The sequence below is a fragment of the Ursus maritimus genome, unplaced genomic scaffold (genome assembly GCF_017311325.1).
Source record: "Ursus maritimus isolate PB19 unplaced genomic scaffold, ASM1731132v1 scaffold_10, whole genome shotgun sequence".
NCBI classification, from domain to species: Eukaryota; Metazoa; Chordata; class Mammalia; order Carnivora; family Ursidae; genus Ursus; species Ursus maritimus.
The window spans coordinates 75,963,174-75,984,594 of record NW_024423344.1 but is presented as its reverse complement, the minus strand read 5'-3'; the positions used below and the strand labels follow the sequence as shown (position 1 = coordinate 75,984,594).

Here is a 21,421-nt window from a genome sequence, read left to right as displayed (position 1 = left end):
ATTATATTATGTTAGTCGCTATACACTACATCCCTGGTTTTTGATGTAAAGTTCCATGATTCATTAGTTGCATATAACACCCAGTGCACCATGCAATACGTGCCCTCCTTACTACCCATCACCAGCCTATCCCATTCCCCCACCCCCCACGCCTCTGAAGCCCTCAGTTTGTTTCTCAGAGTCCATAGTCTCTCATGCTTCATTCCCCCTTCTGATTACCCCCCCCTTTCTTTATCCCTTTCTTCTCCTACCGATCTTCCTACTTATGTTCCATAGATGAGTGAAACCATATGATAATTGTCTTTCTCTGCTTGACTTATTTCACTTAGCATTATCTCCTCCTGTGCCGTCCATGTTCCAGCAAATGTTGAGAAATCGTTCTTTTTGACAGCTGAGTACTTTTTAAAAACTATGATTTTTTTAAAACTATGGGTTTCCTAACAATAAGACAAATTGCTTTTATTCTGAAGTTGAATACATTCTGCTAAATGTAGACATCATTACTTCATATAATATAAATATTTACTTATTAAACTATCACAAAAGTAAGTTTTCAAGCTTTGTAACAGGTCTTAAGGCAATATAGTTATAGTAGAGGGTTCAAGTGAGCATATTGTAGAAAGACCACAAAGTGGGTCAGCTCTAACTGTAAGTTACTTAGTTAAAAATAGCGTCTCCCCTAAACATAGATCATCAGTAGAGTCTACTGTGATTTGGTGTTTTTATTCCTAAATGCATTTCTACTGCATAAATAGGTCCTCCATCCCTGCGGTATCACAGAAACTGCCTGTAGTTAACAAAGCATTTCAAAGAACAGAGAAGAAAAAAACATAAAATGAAGCTATTTCTTAAACCAATATGGCACTATTGTAGAGTTATCATATGACTTGAAATTTCAGAGAATGACTCACGGTATTTTGGGGGGACTGAGAATATTATTAAATTGTGGCAAAGGCAAACCTGGGGTTATTGTCTCATGCTAAAGTCTAAAGGGCTGTCCTCAAATGGAAATACCTTGGCATAATTAAAGCAAACATTTTAAGCTGGTTAGATACTGACAACTCTTTCGGCCCACTAATGAATCTTATATAGGATATCAATGAATACTACATCTGGGACACCAAATGTAGAGCTCAACTGTAAAACTATACAGAAAATAAAACATTACTAATTCATGTCTTAGTTCATTCAACAAATACTGGCTGGCCACCTCTTACGTGCACACAGCAGAAGGATTTCCTTAAGAGAGCTTGGATCCACTGGGGATGGCAGAGATTAAAGTTCCTGGCAATGCGCCAAGACTCAGGAGAAGTTGGGTGTGGGGTAGACAGGGTGGCCAATGTCTTGGTTTACCAGGGACAGTCCCAGTTTATGCCTGCATTCCTGTCAAAATTATTAAGAGTTCCCCATTTCACTATAAAACATGTCCTGGTTTGGTCAATATAGTATAGAGTCAACGTTGTCACTGGCAACAAAAAATATAAGACTCTAGAATAATTCTACCTGTGGTATTCTGCTCTCTCTAGAGAGAAATCTACTAGGGATGGATTTCTACATTTAGTGTGTATGATGAAGTTAGTGTCCGAATAACCTCATGTCCACTATTTACTCCTTGGACTCTCGACGTGGAGGTGATCAGGGGTGTGACACTGAGTCAACACAACACTCAAGGTTGAATTAGTCACATTCAGAAGGACGACTATGATGGGCTGAATGTTTGTTGCCCCATCCCCCTGAATTCATATTCTGAAGCCCTAATACCCAGTATTTGGTGACTGTATTGGTCAATAGGGTCTTCCTTTAGAGGTAATTCAGGTTACCTGAGGTCATAAGGATGGTGTCCTAATTCAATACGATTTGTGTCCTTATCACCGGACAGCATTCTTCCTCTGTCTCTCTGTCTGCTTCTCAGTCTCCAATCCTCACTCTCTCATTCTCTTGATGTTCACGTTTCCTGGAAAGGCAATGGGAGCTCATGGCAAGAAGGCAGCTGTCTGCAATCTAAGGGAAGAGCCCTCACTAGACACCAACCCCATTGGCAACTTGATCTTGGACTTCTAGTCTCCAAAACAGGGAGAAAATAAGTATCTGTTGTTTAAGCCACGAGTCTGTGGTGTTTTGTGACCAACACAGTGACTGATCGCTCCCACTGTCATGCTGGAGTGTCCCCAGATTCAGAAATAGAAATTTAACTCATGCATATGGAATTCTGGACATTTAACTCAGCAAGGCAAGATAATCAGATTTGGGATTTCAATTCCTTTGGAATTGAATATCTCTGGACCTTCATTTACAAGACGTATTAATCTTTGAACTTTCATTTCTCACTGGGAACTTAATAATGGAAGAAAATGTATAGTCAAATTTGGGGAACATCTAGGCTACTGGGATTTTATTATCTGAGTTGCTCTTTTGTTTTATTTTAATATTTTCATTTAATTCTGGTTGCAGAATCTCTGATAGACTCAGTTGGATACTCTGTCTAGACAGGGTTTGCAATTGGAAATAAAATGCACTTATAGCCATGAATACAGAGTGGCCTCAAAATCAATTAAAGTAATGCACTTTTGGCCCATTTCAGAGTCTTTGGGTGCAAAATCCATATTGCTTGTCCGTGGTCCCAGAAGGTACACAAAAAAGTAGTGGGGTGCTCATGAAGGATGGGGTGTCCCCTCAGGAGACCAGCCACACCCCAAGGTCGTTGACAGGCTTCGTGGAGGAGTCCAATGTCCACTGTCCCAGAACACAAAACACCACAGGGATTCACCAAGGAAGATTCCTCTTCCTCTCGGCTGTTTCCTTAGAGATGAAGGTGGGATGGCACTCTGGCCTCTCTACCCACACCCTGTCATTAGGCAGGGTGCAGTAGCAGACTCATCTGATTGGCAATTTTGGTGAGAAAGAAACAGAACATTCTCAGCTGCTCGTGAACAACCCTGCTCACTGTTCACTGTTGGTACAGCCTCCCTCATGGGGAAGTCTAGCTGGGTCCACGCTGTCTGAAACTGAGGCTCACGCTGCCCAGTCTCAGGGTTGACTCTATTAGTAGGCGCTTTTGGCTCTTACGCCAAGCAATGTCTTTGAAAGGTGACATTTTGATCATTTTGTCTTCTCACTTTGGTCAAAGATTGAATAAGGAAAAAGATGCGATCGATTAGGTCCCTTCAAAGATCCCAGTGACAACCCGAGGTTCTTTGTAGACTCCTGAATTATTGAGATCATTCAGATATAATCAATGAAAACTATCGCATACTAATGGTCACATTAAAAACCACTGTTGTTCTATAAACAGAATTAAATAGTTTGTACGTAATGAAAAAGTAACTTATGGGTAAGTATTTAAAACTGGTTTGGCCCTGAAAGCAAGATCATTTTGTGATTACGTTTTGCCAGACATAACTTATAATTAAAAACATGAAGATATATCAGTGGAGGCAAGTGGGGAAGCCCAGAGAAATGAGTAATAAATAATGAGATTCAGAATTCTGGGACTGAATTTTTATTAATGTTTTTCTAAAACTGTATTAGAAATACAACAGGAATTAAGAAATACTTAATTCCTGTAGCTTCTTGTCTATTTTTCTGGCAATAATCACCCTGATTTCATTGGTTTCATATTGGATGCTTACTCAAGTGGAATTATCTAGTAAATTATTTTAAACTGGTCAGCGTGGGGTATTGTTTCCAAGGTATGGTTAGAAAGCTGTAAAACATTTTTGTGTTCACTCTTGTTATTTTAAATGAAATCGTGCAGTTCTCTGTCTGCGAGGATCACTTGTTTTACTCGCATGGAGCTCCTTTTCCAGGAGTCACGATTGATCCGTCCATACTCCATCAGCCAGCTGCCCCCATTGCCGCTGGGTGACCATGCAAGGTCACTGGTGAGGGCGGGGACACTGGTGGCCATGGAACTCAATGAAACTAAGTGGGTTGTTTTTCAGGAAGCAGAGCAAAGGAAATCCAGAGTGAAGAGCCCAGGGCTGAATGTGAGACATCTCCAGGGATTTATTTTCCCCACTGAGGTCCCGGTGCGGTTCTGGGGGTCCTGGGCTTCTGCTCGTGGCTGCTAGTGACAATCCAGCAGGAAGAGGATGTGGGAAGCGCTAGGACGTGGGAAGCGTGAGGATGTGGGAAGCGCGAGGACGTGGGAACAGGGCCAATGTCAGTACAACACCAGCATCGTGGATCGGTTAAAGACACCCTCAGGGATGAGAGGTGTGAGCCGGGACTGAACTCCGTGGGGACCTGAGCTTGCTCAGCTAGCAGACAGGAATGCTACTATAGCACAAGTCCTGGGGGTGGTGCGAGGATGGAATGAATGACACTCGGGCAGAGCTCAGCACAGCACCCAGGCCTCCGCGGTGCTGATGAATGCACTCAAAGCACATTTAAATCAAAGCTGGCAACTCGTAACAACCTAATAACTCGTATCTGTATAATGAGAGTGGTTGTCTGAAAAGGTTATTATGAGGAACAGAATAATGAGGGTACAGTGCAGATCTGGAGCGTGACCCACAGTGGGCATCTGTGCACCGGGGGATGACTTCCCATCATGACATCTGATTCAGTAAAATGCTTGATAATAGGAAGAGGTGGTGAGAGCGCAAGGCAGAAATGCATGATGGATGCCATCTGGGGGGAACATGCAGCAGGTGGGGGCACAACTGGGGAGCCGAGCTGGATCCGAGCGAACATCAGTCACCTTTCCTCCTCTGCCCCTTTCTGCAGACACGTTTCCCCAGCTCCACTGGAGAGGGGGCAATGGGCCTAGATAAAGGGTCAACTGCTCTGGGGCCCAAACTACCTGCCCTCTGTTTCCACGGGTCTGTCCTCTATGCCGGGTGCGGCTGTGCGGGGCCCCACGCAGAGCTGAGCTCGGGCAGCAGTGACCTCGAGCCCACAGCCGACCACGGTGACCGTCTGGCCCTTCATAGAAAAAGTTCACACGTGCCCTGAGTCGACTATGGGGCAAATGATGGTCAAAACCCGCTGAGCACCACAACAGGTTCCCAATAAAGAGAGACGGAATGAGGCTCAAACAGAAATGGCGTCTAGAACGAACACCTGACGCTTCTCTCCTATTTCACATCTCACTGAAAAGTCTTCTCCCCCAGACTTCATTAAGCCAAGCCTGCGGATCAGTTTAAGCAGGAAGAACAGGGTAAGCCTTGGCAAAACCACCCTGAAGAAAACAGATCTTTTGCCAGTTAAAGCTTTTAGGACATTTAATAGCTCCCAAATGTATTAATTCACGTTTCTACTGAAGATGCACTGACAGTACCTGGCAGCACTTCATGTAACAAGGAGAATGTTTAGAACATTCCAGCTCAGACCCACGGCTCTGGCGATGCCGCCTCACCGGGCAGCCGAAACCCGTGCTCGGAGTCCAAGAAACCGAAGCGTGGCTTCTCTCCTCCGTCTCCTGCACCCGCTTTCACACCACCGCTGTGTTCTTTCACACCCTGACCTTTCAGCAACAACTGTGTCATTTAAACAGGCTCAGTGATTCAGATTATTTCTAAAGGGAGCTCATCCCGTGACAATCTCGGAGGACAGATCATGCTCCCTCACCACGCCAAGCATCGTGCTAATACCCGGGGTGGGGCGGGGGGGGGATGCTTCTCCCGGACAAGTCCTTCTGTCTTTCCCAAATAAGGTTGCCTCCCCAAAGGGTCAACCTTGGAGTGATGCTGTCCTACTCTCCCCTGCCAACCATAAGTAAGTCCCTAGATGAACGGCGGGCATGACCCCCAGAAGCTTGCCACCCAGCATCCAGAGGTAGATTCCAAAAGAGTTCCCCACTGTATCTGGAAGAAGATAAAAAGTGAGAGGCTTGTGCTCTGAGAAAAGCAGAGACTCACCGGAGTGAGAGCTGGCATTGGCTGGCTTCCCACTGAGAAGTGGTGTTCATTACAATGTCATGAGCCCACATGGCCTGAAAGAAAGCTCTGGAGAATGATGGTACCACAACTTATAAGGTAAAAGGCATGGTACCATACCTTGAAGGACTCCTCAAAACAATTTCCCTAGGGCCACCTGGGTGGCTCAGTCGGTTAAGCGTCTGCCTTCAGCTCAGATCATGATCTCAGGGTCCTGGGATGGAGCCCCGCACTGGGCTCCCTGCTCAGCAGGAGCCTGCTTCTCCCTCTCCCTCTGTTGCTTCTGCTGCTCGTACTCTCTCTTAAATAAAATCTTAAGAAAAATAGCCAAAGAATTTCCCTAGAATTGCCTCATACTATTCTTCCCCCAATTGGAAATAAAACAAAACAAAACATGATGGTATTATATTATTCAACACCTTGAACTCACATATACTTACTGGGGAGAGATGAAATAATGGCAATTCTCATGCACAGGCTTGGGTATGGAAGATTTTTCGTATTGTTCCCAATTACTCGCATGTTCTCCCTTCAAGGGGATATGGTAGCTGGTTCTGGCATTGGCTACCGTCCATGGCTTCTTCCAGGGGATAGATCTGGGTTGGTCTGCAACTGTTTGACCAATAAAACACAAGGGCAGTGATGCTGGGCCAGTTTCAGGCCCAGTTTCTAGGAGGACTGCAAGTTGCCCTTCTTGCCCCAGGAACTGGGAGCTGCCAGGGAAGAGTTCCAGACTGTTCCGCTGCAGGAACACCAAGGCACGTGAGCTAAGAAGCCTCCTTATACGTCCAGCCCAGCTAACGCCAGCATCTTCTGCTATATGGCTGTGACCTTCGGAAAGACCCCAAGCAAGAACTGCCCAACTGAGCCCTGCTAACCCACAGAACTAGGAGAAATAATACAGTGTTGTTTTATGCCATGAAGTTTTGGGGTGGTCTGATACACAGCAACAGATGGACTGAGCCAGAAGTGTGTTATGTGTTGTATAGTATCTCCTAGGAGTAGGACACTTCTCTACCCTATTCATGTTGGCCTTGGCCAAGGGATTGCCTTGAACCAATGGAATATAAGCAAGTGACAAATGCCACAGCTCGGCAGACTTTGTAACGAGCATTCTGGACATTTCTCCTCTCCCTCTGACACAGAAAGGGCCTGTCCCACATCTCGGCTCTGCCTGGGGCCCGTCATGGAAAAGAGGCCCAGATCGGAGCTGGCCTGAGCTGAGCTGTACTACTTCCAAATCATAGTCAAATGAGTGCAAGAAAGAAACAAAGCTTTGCTGTTGCAAGCCACTGACGTGGGGCTTCATCTTCTGTAGAGTCTACTGCTGAGTGTCGTCATTTACATGTCATTTACGATGCCACCTGAAAAATCTCACACACGGAAGAACCAGGCCAACATTAGGGAGTGACTGAGACAGAAGAGCATCTGAGATCTTTCTGTTCAGTGTCACTGGGTTGGCTCAAGAAGCACGAAGGGTGACCGGCATTCTGCTGGAGTCCAGGCATGCAGTAACACCTGTCCCTCACCCAAGCAGCCTAGGGCCCCGTGCAGGGCAGCAAATATTTTCTGGAAGGGGTCGGAGAGTAAATGTTTTAGGCTTTTGTATGCCAAGAGACAAGATTGAGGATGTTATACAAGTATGTCTGTAACCATTTAAAATACAACAATTCAAAAATGCAAAAGACGTCTTTAGCTCTCAGGCCATATGAAAGCAGGTGACAGGTAGATCTGGCCCACGGGCTCAAGTCGGCTAACCTCTGGCCCAGTGGTTGAGATTGGCACATAACGGGCTATTTCTAGGGAGCAAATAACAAGTGTCTTACACAAGCCCTTTCTGAAGCCTAGAGAAGAGACACAAAGCAATTTGGGATTCTGTGAAAGATTTTCCAAAGGAAAGAATGCCTGAGTGAATCTTGAATATCAAGTAAATACTACTGAGTACAGGGACATAAAGGTAAAAAGGACGAGAGAGTTGTTGAAACCACAGGATACGTGCACCTAAACTCTATTTCCTTCCGTTAACACAAGAGTATTTTATAACAAGAACAAGCACCAAACACTTCCCAACATAATTCGTCCAGCTTTGCGACCCAGTGACACCACAGAAACACATCCTACAAACACAGGTATCCCAGGCAGCCTCGACTGCCATCACAAAATACCACAGACTGGGCAGCTTAACAACAAGAAGGTTATTTCCTCACAGTTCTGGAGTTGGGGAAGCCCAAGATCAATTGGTTTCTACGGAGGTCTCCTGCCTCACAGCCAGCCACCTTCTCGCTGTGTCCTCATTCAGCACAGAGAGAGAGCACGCTCTCTGATGACTCTTCCCACAAGGACACTAATGCTATCGGATCGGGGCTCCACCCTTATGAGCTCATTCCCCATGGATTACCTCCGATAGGCCCCATCCCGAAGTACAGTCACAGTGGGGGTTAGGGCTTCAACCTATGAGTTTTGGGGGGCATACGATTGAGTTCACAGCAACAGGAAATCCAGTCATGTATCACAACGCTCCCTTCCTTTTTCTCGTGTATCCAACCTTGTGGCGGCTCCTGTCATGGGAGACAGGACCTTACGTCTTCATCCCACTGGGGAGCTACTGAGGCTGTTAGACAAACACTCAGCCAGCGTACCTCTACATGTCATCAAAATTGGGTCCTCTAGACTAATGCGATTCTCCTGTTTCAGTTAGGAGGACTCCGAATGATCGACAGTTATTAAAGCCAAAACACCACAAAGCAAATTTGCAATATCATCACATCCACCTACAGATCCCACAGGAATGTCATTATCCCCATTTAGTGTCATGCTGGATTTCAGGAACAATAAACGCCGTTCAAAGAAGTCGGTGCTTCCTTCAAAACGGGACAGCTTTTTCTTCCCTGTCCGATATGCTGGTGGCAGACATATTCCTTTTTGCGTACTAAACAAAGTCATTTGTTTTCAAAGGGTTTTATTCTCTAACAATTAAGACAAGATGATAGGAAGAGAAAATAAATATTTTACATAGGAACAATACATTCTGTTATCTGATTTTGGCAAGGAAAACTTTCTGTTGAATTGCACCTCTAATCTTTGTTTATATAATGATGCTTGATCGCCTGGGGGGGTGTCAAAGTTCTGATGAGCTTTCTAAATAAATATTAAATTATAGCAGCATCACCTTGCTGTACACCTGAAACTTAGGTGACACTGTGTGTCAACTGTACTCAAATACAAAAATTACGTTATTTCCTGATATGACACTATGTGGATTATGTTTTATTCAAGTTCTATAGAAACTGATCATCTCTCTACAGATCAGTGTTTTTTGTGACAATAGCCCAGACTGGCATCCTTCATTTAAGGAAGATGGTGGCAAGATGCCTGGGTGGCTCGGTCAGTTAAGCCTCTGACTCTTGATTTCAGCTCAGGTCTTAATCTCAGGGGGGTGAGTTCAAGCCCCATGTTGGGCTCGACTATGGGCATGGAGCCTACTTAGGAAAAAAAAAAAAGATGGTGGCAAATTTTCACTGAGATAAATTAATAATTCCATCTCTATTGATATGCCACTGCAAATAAGGATAAGTAGAAATCATATCTCCTTTCAAGTAAGGGGCTGGTGAAAGAAATAAAAAGATTCACCAAAAAGTATCATTTCCCATCCCCACTACTCTTTTAAACAAACCACGGCTATGGGCTCTGTTATGTAGAAATATTGCTTTACATTGAATGACGATTAATCTGCAAGGCCAGGTGCATTCTGAAAGCACTGATTAAACACTTAAATGCACAGGCATTGTTGCTGAGTAAGACACGGTCCCTGCCTAGAGGTCATGGTAGAGCAAGAGATGCATATATGTCAAATGCTGGACTTAATTTTAAAAGAAATCATCTCCTATACTGTTTTACTAGAGGCAAGTCCTGGTTGAGCACGTATGTCAAAGGAGACTTGGAAAAAATACTAAAAAACAAAGGTAAAAATCATCTTCTAATCATTGTGTAATGTAATATATACACACATCTGCGCACACAGAGTCACGCTCAGCGTCCTCTGCTGGGGGAACAGGGCAATTCAAATAACTTGTCTTCAGGTAGCAGTTTCCTCACGCTAGTGGCTCAGGTGGAACTTCTGGTCAACCAAGTGTTACATCTCTTTTCTTAAATGAATGGTTTGTCAAATAGATTTTCCCTCCTAGTTGTACCGTTAGTTTTAACCATAAATTCTAGATTTTATTCTTGTAATATTGATAATATTTTATATCAATATTACTTTAAAACTTCACCTTCTTTTATACAGGATTACTAAATACTCTTTTTCTCTCTTTTTTTGTTTACTTCCTTATTATGTTTTAATTGCCTAAGAACAAACATTATCATTATTTTCACCAGTGCCTGTGTTGCAATAAAACTTTATTTACAAAAATAGGAGGTGGGCTGGATTTGGCCAATGAGAGTAGATTCTGTGATCTAAAAAAAATATTTCATTCATAGACATAAGGGAGAAAATAATCACATATATATATGGTCTTTTATTTATTTTTATTTATTTATTTATTTATTGAGGGGGGAGGAGCCAGAGGGAGAGGGAGAGAGAGAGAATCTTTTTTTTTTTTTTTTTTTTTTTTAAAGCAGACAGGAGAGGGAGCCAGGGAATCTAAGGCAGGCTCCACGCCTAGTGTGGAGCCCAACACGGGACTCGAGCTCACAACCCTGAGATCGTGACCTGAGCTGAAATCAAGAGTCAGATGTTCTACTGACTGAGCCAGTCAGGGCCCCTATGTTCCTTTAAATAAAAAAATTTATGTAAACATTTTATGCAACAATTTTAGAAATCTTTAAATCCAAGGAAATCTACTCACATAAAGTAACATGAAAATGGATTCTAAGGTATCAAAGTTTAGTAACTTTTATAAAAGGCTTGGTCAGTGCATTTCATTGTTTCCAAGAGCATTTTGTTTACTCAGAAGAATATACTCAAACCTTGAACAAGACAGGTTTGAACTGCGTGGGTCCACTTATATGGATCATTTTATATAAATATAGTACAGCACTGTAAATGTATTTCCTCTCCCTTATGATTTTCATAATAACATTTTCTTTTCTCTGGCTTACTGTACTGTAAGAATATAGTATATAATACACATAACATAAAAATATGTGTTAATCCACTGTTTATGTTATGAGTAAGGCTTCTGGTCAACAGTAGGCTATTAGTAGCTAAGCTGTGGAGGAATCAAGTTACATGTGGATTTCCAAGTGTGCGTGAGGGGGTAGGCACCCCAACCTCCCCCGCTGTTCAAAGAGTCAACTCTATAAACAATAAAACCAATGCCTGAAACAAAGAACAAGCCAGAAGATCTTCAGAATGCCACACTAAGCATGCATATAATGGTTCAAGAGCAGAATGTACCTTAACAGGAAATCCAAGAAGGGAAGGCGAACAGGGTATCCATATCGGATGATCTTCACCATGTCCAGGACCCCAATATATTGTAGCTGAGCAGACACATAAAAATTATCAAACGTATCTGGCAGCCTTGAGTTATTGGGCTTGATGCAATGAACAAAGTGCGGAGTGCGCTTCTGAAGTTTTCCGATAATATCCGTTAGAGATTTCTAAGGAGAGAAGCAGAACACAGCTGGTTCTCCAAAGACACTGACTGAAAATATAAGGAGCTTTTCAAAAGAAGTGTTTATCTTTAATCCACAACTCTTTTATTTATTATGAACTCTCTGTGGTGTGTGTGTCTCTGTGTATGTGCGTACACGTGAGTGCTTACTTTTATCTGAAGGTACTCAAGTGGGCAAAAATGGGGAAAAATACACATATCCCTCTACAGTTGATATAATCAAAATCTAAATTTTGGAAAACCAAAAAATCCACTAACCCTCAGTTGCGATGCAATGGTGACTGGACCTCCCCGTTCCAGCCTTTGAAGAAATGTAGAAGTTCCTTTCTTCTTTAATAACTGTAATGAAAATAAGAAGAAAGGAAGGGTGAGCAGATTTATTTATGTAAGTATGTAGACATTTATTTATTTATTTATTTTATTTATTTATTTTTTTTAAAGATTTTATTTATTTATGTGACAGAGAGACAGCCAGCGAGAGAGGGAACACAGCAGGGGGAGTGGGAGAGGAAGAAGCAGGCTCCCAGCGGAGGAGCCTGATGTGGGACTCGATCCCGGATCGCCAGGATCACGCCCTGAGCCGAAGGCAGACGCTTTTTTAACGACTGCGCTACCCAGGCGCCCCTAGACATTTATTTTTAATTGAAATATCACTGACATCAGTTTCAGGTGTACAACATAGTGGTTTTAGTAGTATTTTCCTAAATTCCACGGAGAAGGAAAAAAACCACCCTCCCATCCATGTAAATTCGCTCACAGAATGACACAGATTCAGAGCCGACTGTAACAATCAGCACCAAATGATTTTCAGTGATGGTACTAAAAATTGGGGAAACAGGCAACTACTTGTTAAATAATACCATTAATGCCAACCTGTCAAGTGCACGGAAGTTGCCATCCTGTATCTATTTGGATTTTGAGAATTAGAGCCTGACTGGTTTAGCGGAACAACAAGCCCACGCTGGGGCCTGTCTGGGTCACCATATTGTGCGTGTTTGTCAGGAAGTGGTAGCTTACTGCCAGGCAAACGGATACTCCTCTATGTTACAAAGATTTGATGCTCTAACAATCAATGGTTTATTCCCTTAAGTTCAACCACAATCAATTTCTCCTCATTTTTTTTCATTCCCTTCCTCTTCTTTTTTTTTTTTAACTACTAAAAGGAGTTAGTAAATTACCTGTCTGAAAAATGGCAACAGTCTGTGTTTTCTTCGATAAGTCATTATATACAGCTCTTAAAAGAAAAAAAAATTCATACGTAGCAAAGATTTAGTGATAATGGAGATAAAAGAAGTCAGTGGAAATGAAGTCAATGGGGAAAGAAAGAAAGGGCAGAAGGTAATTAATTAAATCCCACCAGGGGTTAAAAGGAACCCCAGCCACTAATGTACTATTGCAAAATCACACAGACTTAGACCAACATATCTATTGATCCAAAATCATTTATGTTACAATAAAGAGGTCTCGATAGAAGAAAAAATCTGATGAAACGTTCTTGTCGATACGGTACTGCTGCTATCATGGCAGCCGCTCGTTTCCTTCCATTAACATGAACTGTCAAGCTGAAATGATCAATTGTAACTGACAAGGGAATGTAAAACGAAGCGATTGGTCCAAGATCAACCGGTTTTCTAAAAAGCAGAGCCAAGTGTGAATCTCAGTTAAAGAGTGGGTAGAAGGCCATCCTGCCGGTCACAGGTGGACGTGCAGGGATGCGGGCAGTTTGAACGGAAGTGAGGAATGAAACACTTAAGGAATAATCATAATAAATAAATCTCCATCCCTTGAAATTGAACATTCAATTTCCCTTTCTGGGTGGAGGAGCTACTGTGAATTATCTTCCTTTTGCAGTCCTTTAGGGAAAAGACTAATGGCATCTATGCCTGGTAATGTTTAATAATTAAGGTTAAAAATTACAGTTTAGAGGTGTGTGGTGATTTCTTGCTCATGATTTCCAGGATGATTGAGAAAGGAAGGGCCAGAAGGTTCAGTGAATCCCTCAGGAGTAGAGATCTTCCTTACAAAGGGTAAGCCTTTGTCTTTTTTTTATGTAAAAAATGCCATTTTGTATGCAGTGAGATTGAATTTCTGTGATCAGACAGTGCAGGAATGACTACATCAAAGGATCCCTAATTGTAGGGTCCACTGGCTAAACACACATACACACACACACACACACACACACACCCTCTCTCTCACTCATTCCTAATATGTTATATACATCTTGCCACTCTTCCAAAATAGAGCTGATTTTAATTATGCTTTTATTTTAATTGGTAAGCTAAAATGCATTCCAACAAGCTACAACAACTGAATTTCTAAAATTGATTGTCCTGGACAACTTCCCAAACATATTTCTCATCTCTATAGTTTTGGTAGAGGCAGACAGAGCAAACCAGGCTACGATCAGCCACTGAATCCTTAAAGTTAACACATTTTATACCTATTTCCTATCAGTTTGAGACAACTCACTGAATTTGTAGCTGTTCTTCAAATAGAACCTTTATGTTATTCATATAACCACACTTGTGTAGGCCAAGAAAACATTAAAAACTAGTATGATACAAAAGTAAGCTTAAAATCTACAAACTAGCCAATAAAAAATAGTTCCAGCCCCAGAAAAATACACAATGTCTGTAAGAGAAACTACAATTTATTGTTTAGAGACCTAAAACCTCTGAAGTGATTACTGTCAACAGAATAAGGTAGCTAAGTCGATTCCCTGGAAGGTTACTCTCCCTGAAGTTACTTCCCATTCATCAAAACGACAGTGACCGAGACAAGGCACAAATAGGACGTTGCAGAGACAACCAATAAAATTACTCATGCCCTATCTGCTGTCGAATTTTCACTCTATCGGACGCTCCTCTACTGTCCCCTCTCTCTACTTCAGGCAGCGTCCTTTTCGTTAATTTTTTAAATTAAAACATCAGTTTGTTTCCATCAGTTTTCAGAATTGCACCTTCAAAAAAAAAAGTAAGTAAATGTACTAAGACGCGGACGTAAGAACAACCAAACAAGAATCAGAGAAACTCCTACCTTACTGAGTTCTAGATAATTCCTGTTTTCTCCAATAATTGAAGAAGCTGCCGTTTTCTTACTGAGCAGGGTGGACTTCTGGCCTCTGAACTTAAAAGAAGGATAGGAAGACACGAGGGATCCTGTCTGTGACAGTTTCGACTGGAACAAATGATGGATCACGACATTTTCACTAGCTAGGAAAGAAATAAAGGGGTATTGTGAGTGGCGTTCAAATCGTTATGTACACAAGCTTTAAACACACTCCTCATTCCAGGGCCGTAGAGCACTAGACGTCCTCAGTGCAAGACTAAGTGAGAGGTCCATCTTTCCCTTTGCCTCCATTCTATTTTCTCCACCATTAATCCACCGCTGGATGAATTCCGACCTTCCCTGTCCTTGGCCAGGAGTCCTAATCCTGCGTCCCCTGTCCTCCGCCCTCAGCACTGGCCCTTGGCTCTCTGAGTAGCACTTGCTACTCTCCTAGCCGCGGGAACTGTATCTCACCTGCTTGGGTCTACGGGCCTTCACTGCCCTTGGCCAAGTCGTGAAGACCTGTGGTTTCTACCAGCAACTTTCCACCCCAGAAACACATGTCCCAGGATCTAACCCGTCTCCGGGTCGTGTGTAAACACCTGCGGGGGACCCTGTCTCATTTGCTTGTACCAGTTGTTAGGGGAAAGGTAAAAAGCCGATGTATATTACATGTTAGGTTATTCAAATTCTACTAAATTTTGGTTACAAATTAGAAGAGCATAGTGAAAACTGTATATGGAGGTTAGGGCTCTATAAGACGCCTTTCTCACATTACCTGTATTTATATGCACACGATCCTCACACTTTACTTTCCTTTTCCATAAAATGACCATGACACACCTACTCTGAGGATTATATAGGATTTAAATGTGAAGTCATGTGCACGTCATTTAGGATCATGCGGACCCATCAGCTCGGTAGCACTGTCCAGCAACAAAGCCGTTTTTCTAGCTTTTCCACACCCAGATGATTTTGCTCGCTCAGACTAACATATTTAGTAAAAAGCAAGGACAACCCAGTAGAAATGAGCTCGTCAACGCCCCAGACCTCAGTGTTTCTTAATACCATTCTTCTCTAAAATAAAGCTAGGTTTCTTGGGCACACAGCTGATTTGGAGGCACAGCAGATTATCCCGGAACATTCTGGAAGGCTGGAATATAAGGAAGTGCTGCACAAGATCACGAGAACCTAGAAAGAATGTAGGAGCTGGTTTGAAGGGGTCCTCACTGGAGGACAACACCTTGAGCAATGTTAGCGTTAAAATAATGATAGTAATAGATCGTGATTCATTAGATAAAATAAGAATCTATGAGCCCATCCTGATAATAATTTAATTAGTTAATTAATGAGAAAGGGGAGTTCTTACATTTGAATGTCACAATTGATAGAAAATCACCATTTGGAACCATCAGAGAAATGGGTGATTCACGTGAGAATCATGCACGTACGCAAGCCAGCAGGTGAAAGTCTGATGTGGAAGAGACCAGTTACTCTCCTCACCTTCCTTACCGACTACTTATCAATGACACAGCAAAAGAGCAGCTTTCCATTATGGAAGCCTGAAGGGTGTCACCTTAACAAGGCCATGTCACCAGTGGTGTTTCGAACAATCAGTGCGTCCCCTGAAGGTGATGGGTGAGGTCCCTCCAGCTCCCCTGCGGGATTCCCGCTGAGAAGGGGCGCGCGGACGCCAACGTGAGCAAACAGCAAATAAACCCAGACTGAGGGACAGCCTTCAACATAACTGGCCTTGAGGTTTTAAAATGTCAGTCATGAAAGAAAAAGATAAGCAGAGAAAATGTCCCAAATTAAAGAAGACTGAAGAGCAATGACAACTAAATGCAATGACTGGCGCTGAATTGGGGGGAAACCATGACAAAAGACATTGCTGGAGTGAGGGGCAAAGGGACAGAACTCGGGTCTCAATGTTCAATGTTCAATACTCTGGCAGTTGGCTGACGTTTTGTAAGCTAATGTCCTTTATCTTAGGATATATACCGAAGTGTTTCAGCACAAAGATGCCTGTGACTTGTTCTCAAATGGTTCAGAAAATAAACGTTCATGTACACACACACACACATACACATATATGCACACACGTACACACGTGCATGCACATATACACGTGCACACAGAGGGGAGGATGGTGGGGAGTGGAAGACGGGTGGGTGGGAGGGAGAAGATAGAGTAAAAGAAGGGAAATGAGGAAATGAATCTGGAAAAGGGCATATAGGAGTTCTCGGTACTAATTTTGTAACTTTAAACTTGAAATCATTTCAACATAAACGGTTATGTTTATGTTAAGCATCCCCCGCAGGGGATCTGTAAACAGTGCATCGAGTGCCTTCCTGCCAGTATACCTGGATAAGCTAACTTAGGTGCATGGTTTCCGAGCAGGTATGCAGAGGCATTCGGAGACAATAGACTCAAGAGCTGTTAACATTATCGACAGTAAATCTTAAAATTGTCAAAATCCAGAGTATTAAGTGCTCTGGATTTTGACTCTTTTGCCTCTTTCTGAGCCAAGTAGACTTTATTTCACATCCAGGCTCAGATGAGAGCGCTCACTGCATTTCTGCATGAGCTGTGTCTCCAAGCTACGTGCCTCCACTTGGCCAGGTGTCTCACGGACAAAGGGATGTTTGTTCAGATCCCATAACAGACCCTACCACCTTCTTCAACTGGGAGCTTTTTGATAATATGAAGATTCAATCAGATACTATAAACAAAGTACCTAGCAAGGTACTCAGAATTAAAAAAAAAAAAGTATTATTGTCTATCAATTACACTTGCTTTTAACAACTATTTACAGCATCAAAACATTTCACAAATTCATAAAATACTATCACAACCATGCATCTTTTTCTTATATGACAGAATGGGTGAGCAACTATGGCCTGTGGGTCAAATCAGGCCCACTGCTTGTTTCTCTAAATAAAGTTTTATTGGAACATAGACTTGTCCATTTGTATTGTCTACACCTGCTCTCTCATTATAACAGCAGAGTTGAGAAGTTGCTACAGAGTCCTTATGGCTTGCAAAGCCTAAAGTGTTTATTCTCTGGTCCTTCATAGAAAACACCTGCCACTTTCTGTATAAACATATAAGAATGCACTGTAAATTTTGTCCCCTTGCTCAGATGCCAAAAGTATTTAGAATGAAACAAGACTTACTTGTGTTCTCCTAGAACTTAATAGCAAGTATATACAAAAGAACGACTTTAAAATATAGGGACTCTGTTAAGATAAGGAGACTCTCAGTATCACTAGCCATCACATTCTCTTTCTAAATATCTATTCTATCACCTGAAACACAAAAATAAAGAAAAAGACATTGCACCAACTTTAAAACCATGCTATATATCAGATCTTCAAAAAAGATATGACTCAGATGGCAGTACATTATAAATGGAAGCTCAAATAATTGAAAACGAAAAGATATTTCCAATGATAATCAATATGATCAATTATCTCAGTTCTTTTCTTCTACATGATATTGTTCCAATCCCATGCTCCTCCCACTAGTCTCTGTGTTAAGAGAACTCAATCACCCTAAGTTCTGAGAGACAGGCCGAGTAATTCCCCGTGAAAAAACAATCCATTGCATCTGCACTGCTTGATCTAAGGTAAATACGTTCCTCAAGCCAGCGGTCATACAGATGTCTTATTTCCAGACCGAGGCAACCAACTATCTCATGAAAGGCTATCCTAGGCTTCTTTTCCCAGGAAAGATAAATGACCCAGCTCATGTCGAGCAACTTAAAGCACAAAAGATGATACATTTTAATTCACTGAAAAGGTTGTTAGGAAAATGAGAACCAAGGGCTACAGCATTGCGATCAAGAAATCATAACTAGAGTAGGCAGAAGTGCCCATACTGACACGTACAAATGCACCTTATATAAGTGCAATCTATAGTTACCTGTTGTCCAGAAACAGATACAGGTGCATAAAGGGCTAAGATTCACTAAGTAGATGCAGCCCATAAACTGATATATGCTCATATGCACGTGTGCGTGTGCATATAAATTTGTACACTCCCTCTCCTTCGTGGGCATTGATTCTTTATAACGAAAGTACATAAGAATAAAACACCACCCTTAGGTATGTTCCAGACTTCATCTTCAGTAATGAAAGTCACCCTGCTGTGGCCTAAATAATTTTGGAAGCTGTATTAATCTTCATTAGTCTTCACAAAAGAGCTTTTTTATATTCATACTACTGGAGTGGTAAAGGTATTTTTTATTTCTATCTGCTAAAAGCTTAGTTAAATTATGGTTTCTACTCGACTCCAAATTAAATTGTAGCCAATGTACAGCGTGGCAAGATCCATTCTTTATGATTCCGGGCTTTAGAATGTAAAAGATATTTCAATTCCCCTGTCGCTGGTGGCATATTACAGAGGACAATGTTCGGAGATGGAGAAAGAAGGAATGTGTGGCATTTTAACCATAGGGGGAAAAACTTACTTTTCATTACAAACAGAAGGTTCTGTGAGAGGGTGTCCTTATTTTTTTCAATTGCTCCCACAATTTCATACATTACCTATAATAAAAGAAAATGGCATGGTTACTAATGTTTAAACATGGCACAAAAATAATTTCCTTTAAAGAATAATCTGACTCAGAGGAAGTTTTCAATTATTCACCGGAGAGGCGTTTCGGGGCTTCGAGTTCATGTTACACGCCAGTTCAAAGCTCCCATCCGGGTTCTCCCTTTCTGCACATCACACAAGGCACACCGCTCCTGCTTGAATTTTCCAAGCCCCCCCCCGGATTGTGAGTTTAAGAGAAAATGGTGGTGACTCACATTCATGCAGCCCCCTTTATTCTCGAGGACCCTCTCCTGCCCAGAACACTCACTAAACCAGGGAGGACGACTCCGCCATGCCTGGGGAAGAAGGCGTGCTTTCAGTTGGAGAAATTCAATGGCCTCTTTATTGAAAGAGTCCTTTTGGATCATTTAAACAGTTAATCTTTAAAATGAAGAACACATGGGGTGGCTGGCTGGCCCAGTCGGTAGAGCACGAGACTCTTGATCTCGCGGTTGAGAGTTTGAGCCCCATGTTGGGTGCAGAGAGAACTTCAAAATAAAATCTGAAGAAAAGATGATTCTGCATTAAACGCATAGATACAGACCACACACACACACACACACACACACACGCACACACACACAAATTGGACTACCTGATTTTCTCTAAAAACATTCCTTGTCCGTCTTTGCCCCTGTTCTGGCCTCGTCTTGTAATGGCCATTCCTAACCCCACAGTAAAACTCCTGTCATACCTTGCATGCAGGGACTACATATAGTTCAGCTCTGTCTCCCTCCAGCAACTAGCAGAACACCTGTCCATTGGGCACAGTTCATAAATATTCGGTGCAATGAACAAAAAGGTTTTCGTGTATCATGACCAAACACAGCGCAACACTGTGCCATTTTATTAAAAATTGTCCTGATAAGTCATTATCACAAGACCATGCTTTGGATCTTGTGCTTTTTGGACCGTGCTCTGGAAAGTTCTCATGAAGGGCACCTGTACCGGGCTACGTGGAGAAAAAGCTAAAGGTCTCCCATGGAAACTCAAGGCCAGCGGGAGCCTCCAGTTGCTCAAGTCACCTAGGAAACAGCATCTCGCACGCACATCCACGTGCAAATGCTCAGCTGGGCAGTGTGATGCTTGTAGGAACATGGAGTTTAGCACAAGTTTCTACTTTGTATCAAATTAACAAATCTTGAAGCACGCGAGCTTAATTATTTTCGTGACAATGCGCGAATTACTAGAGCTCTCTCTCACGTGTTAAATAATAGTCTGAAGGGTGCTCCAAGTCTGAGAGCTTCGACTTACTCATAAGATAGGGATGACCACAGTACCCACAGGATTTGGGTTCACAGCTCAACACAAGCTTGAGACACTGCCCACAATGGTTATCGTATCATCGCAATATAATAATGCAAATGACTGAGAACGTGATACATAAAATTGGCATCAGGGACTGTTAGCACAAGGTTCCAAAGAATATTTTTTTCCTGGTCCCAAATCTGGAATGAAGTATTTCCTCAAAGAGTCCTTGCATACTTGAGGGGAAAATCAAAATGAGAGACGCCCGCACCCCAGATCCTAAAAGGTACACACAGCGCATTACTGGTGGGCTAGTCAATGTTTATAGTTTTCAGCGGATGGAGTCAAGGAATACACAACACATACCAAACACATAGGTGAGAGGTTGTAATTTTTTTTTTCACTTTAAAGATAGAATACAATCGGATTCCAGATTTGATCTTTTAACCATGACAATTTCTTCAAGTCAATGAAGTTTAATATTGGCCTTGTCAAAGGCAATTTGGAAATCTAAGTAAATGATATCCACTCATGTCCATTTATTACGTCTATATATAACCTGCTACCATCACCTTAAAATATTTCTGAATTAAGCTTTTGATTTTGAGATCATTGCAGATTCACTGGCAGTTGTAAGAAATAACACAGACAGATCCTGTGGACCCTTTACCCAGTTCTTGCCAATGGTATCGTCCTGCAGAGAGACCACAACCAGAGTATTGACATGAGTGCAATGAGGACGCAGGACATTTACCTGAGTGCACGGACCCCACGTGCCGCCAAGTTATGGACACACTCACATCCCCAAAATCAGCTGAAGCTACTGGTAGGTTCTGGGCTCTTTACTCTGTTCCATGGATCTACACGACTATCCCCTCACCTCTGTCTTGATTACGGATGCTTTATAAGAAGACATTAAATTAAATGAATTCTTCCCACATTACTCTTCTTTATAAAAATTGTTTTGGGCACCTGGGTGGCTCAGTCAAGTTAAGTGTCCAACTCTTCGTTTTGGCTCAGGTCATGCTC

The 21,421-nt window shown here is 42.3% G+C and overlaps 1 protein-coding gene across 1 annotated transcript in view; it reads right to left on the bottom strand.

The window, feature by feature from the left end:
• The window catches only part of MYO16 (myosin XVI), a 434,741-nt gene that overhangs the window by 120,578 nt on the left and 292,742 nt on the right, over nt 1-21,421 (bottom strand). The window contains exons 23-26 of the mRNA XM_040624514.1: nt 19,020-19,095; nt 14,537-14,712; nt 11,756-11,836; nt 11,278-11,483 (exon numbers count right to left, since the gene is read on the bottom strand). Coding sequence (XP_040480448.1) covers nt 11,278-11,483; nt 11,756-11,836; nt 14,537-14,712; nt 19,020-19,095 — 539 coding nt within the window. The remainder of the gene's footprint in view (nt 1-11,277; nt 11,484-11,755; nt 11,837-14,536; nt 14,713-19,019; nt 19,096-21,421) is intronic.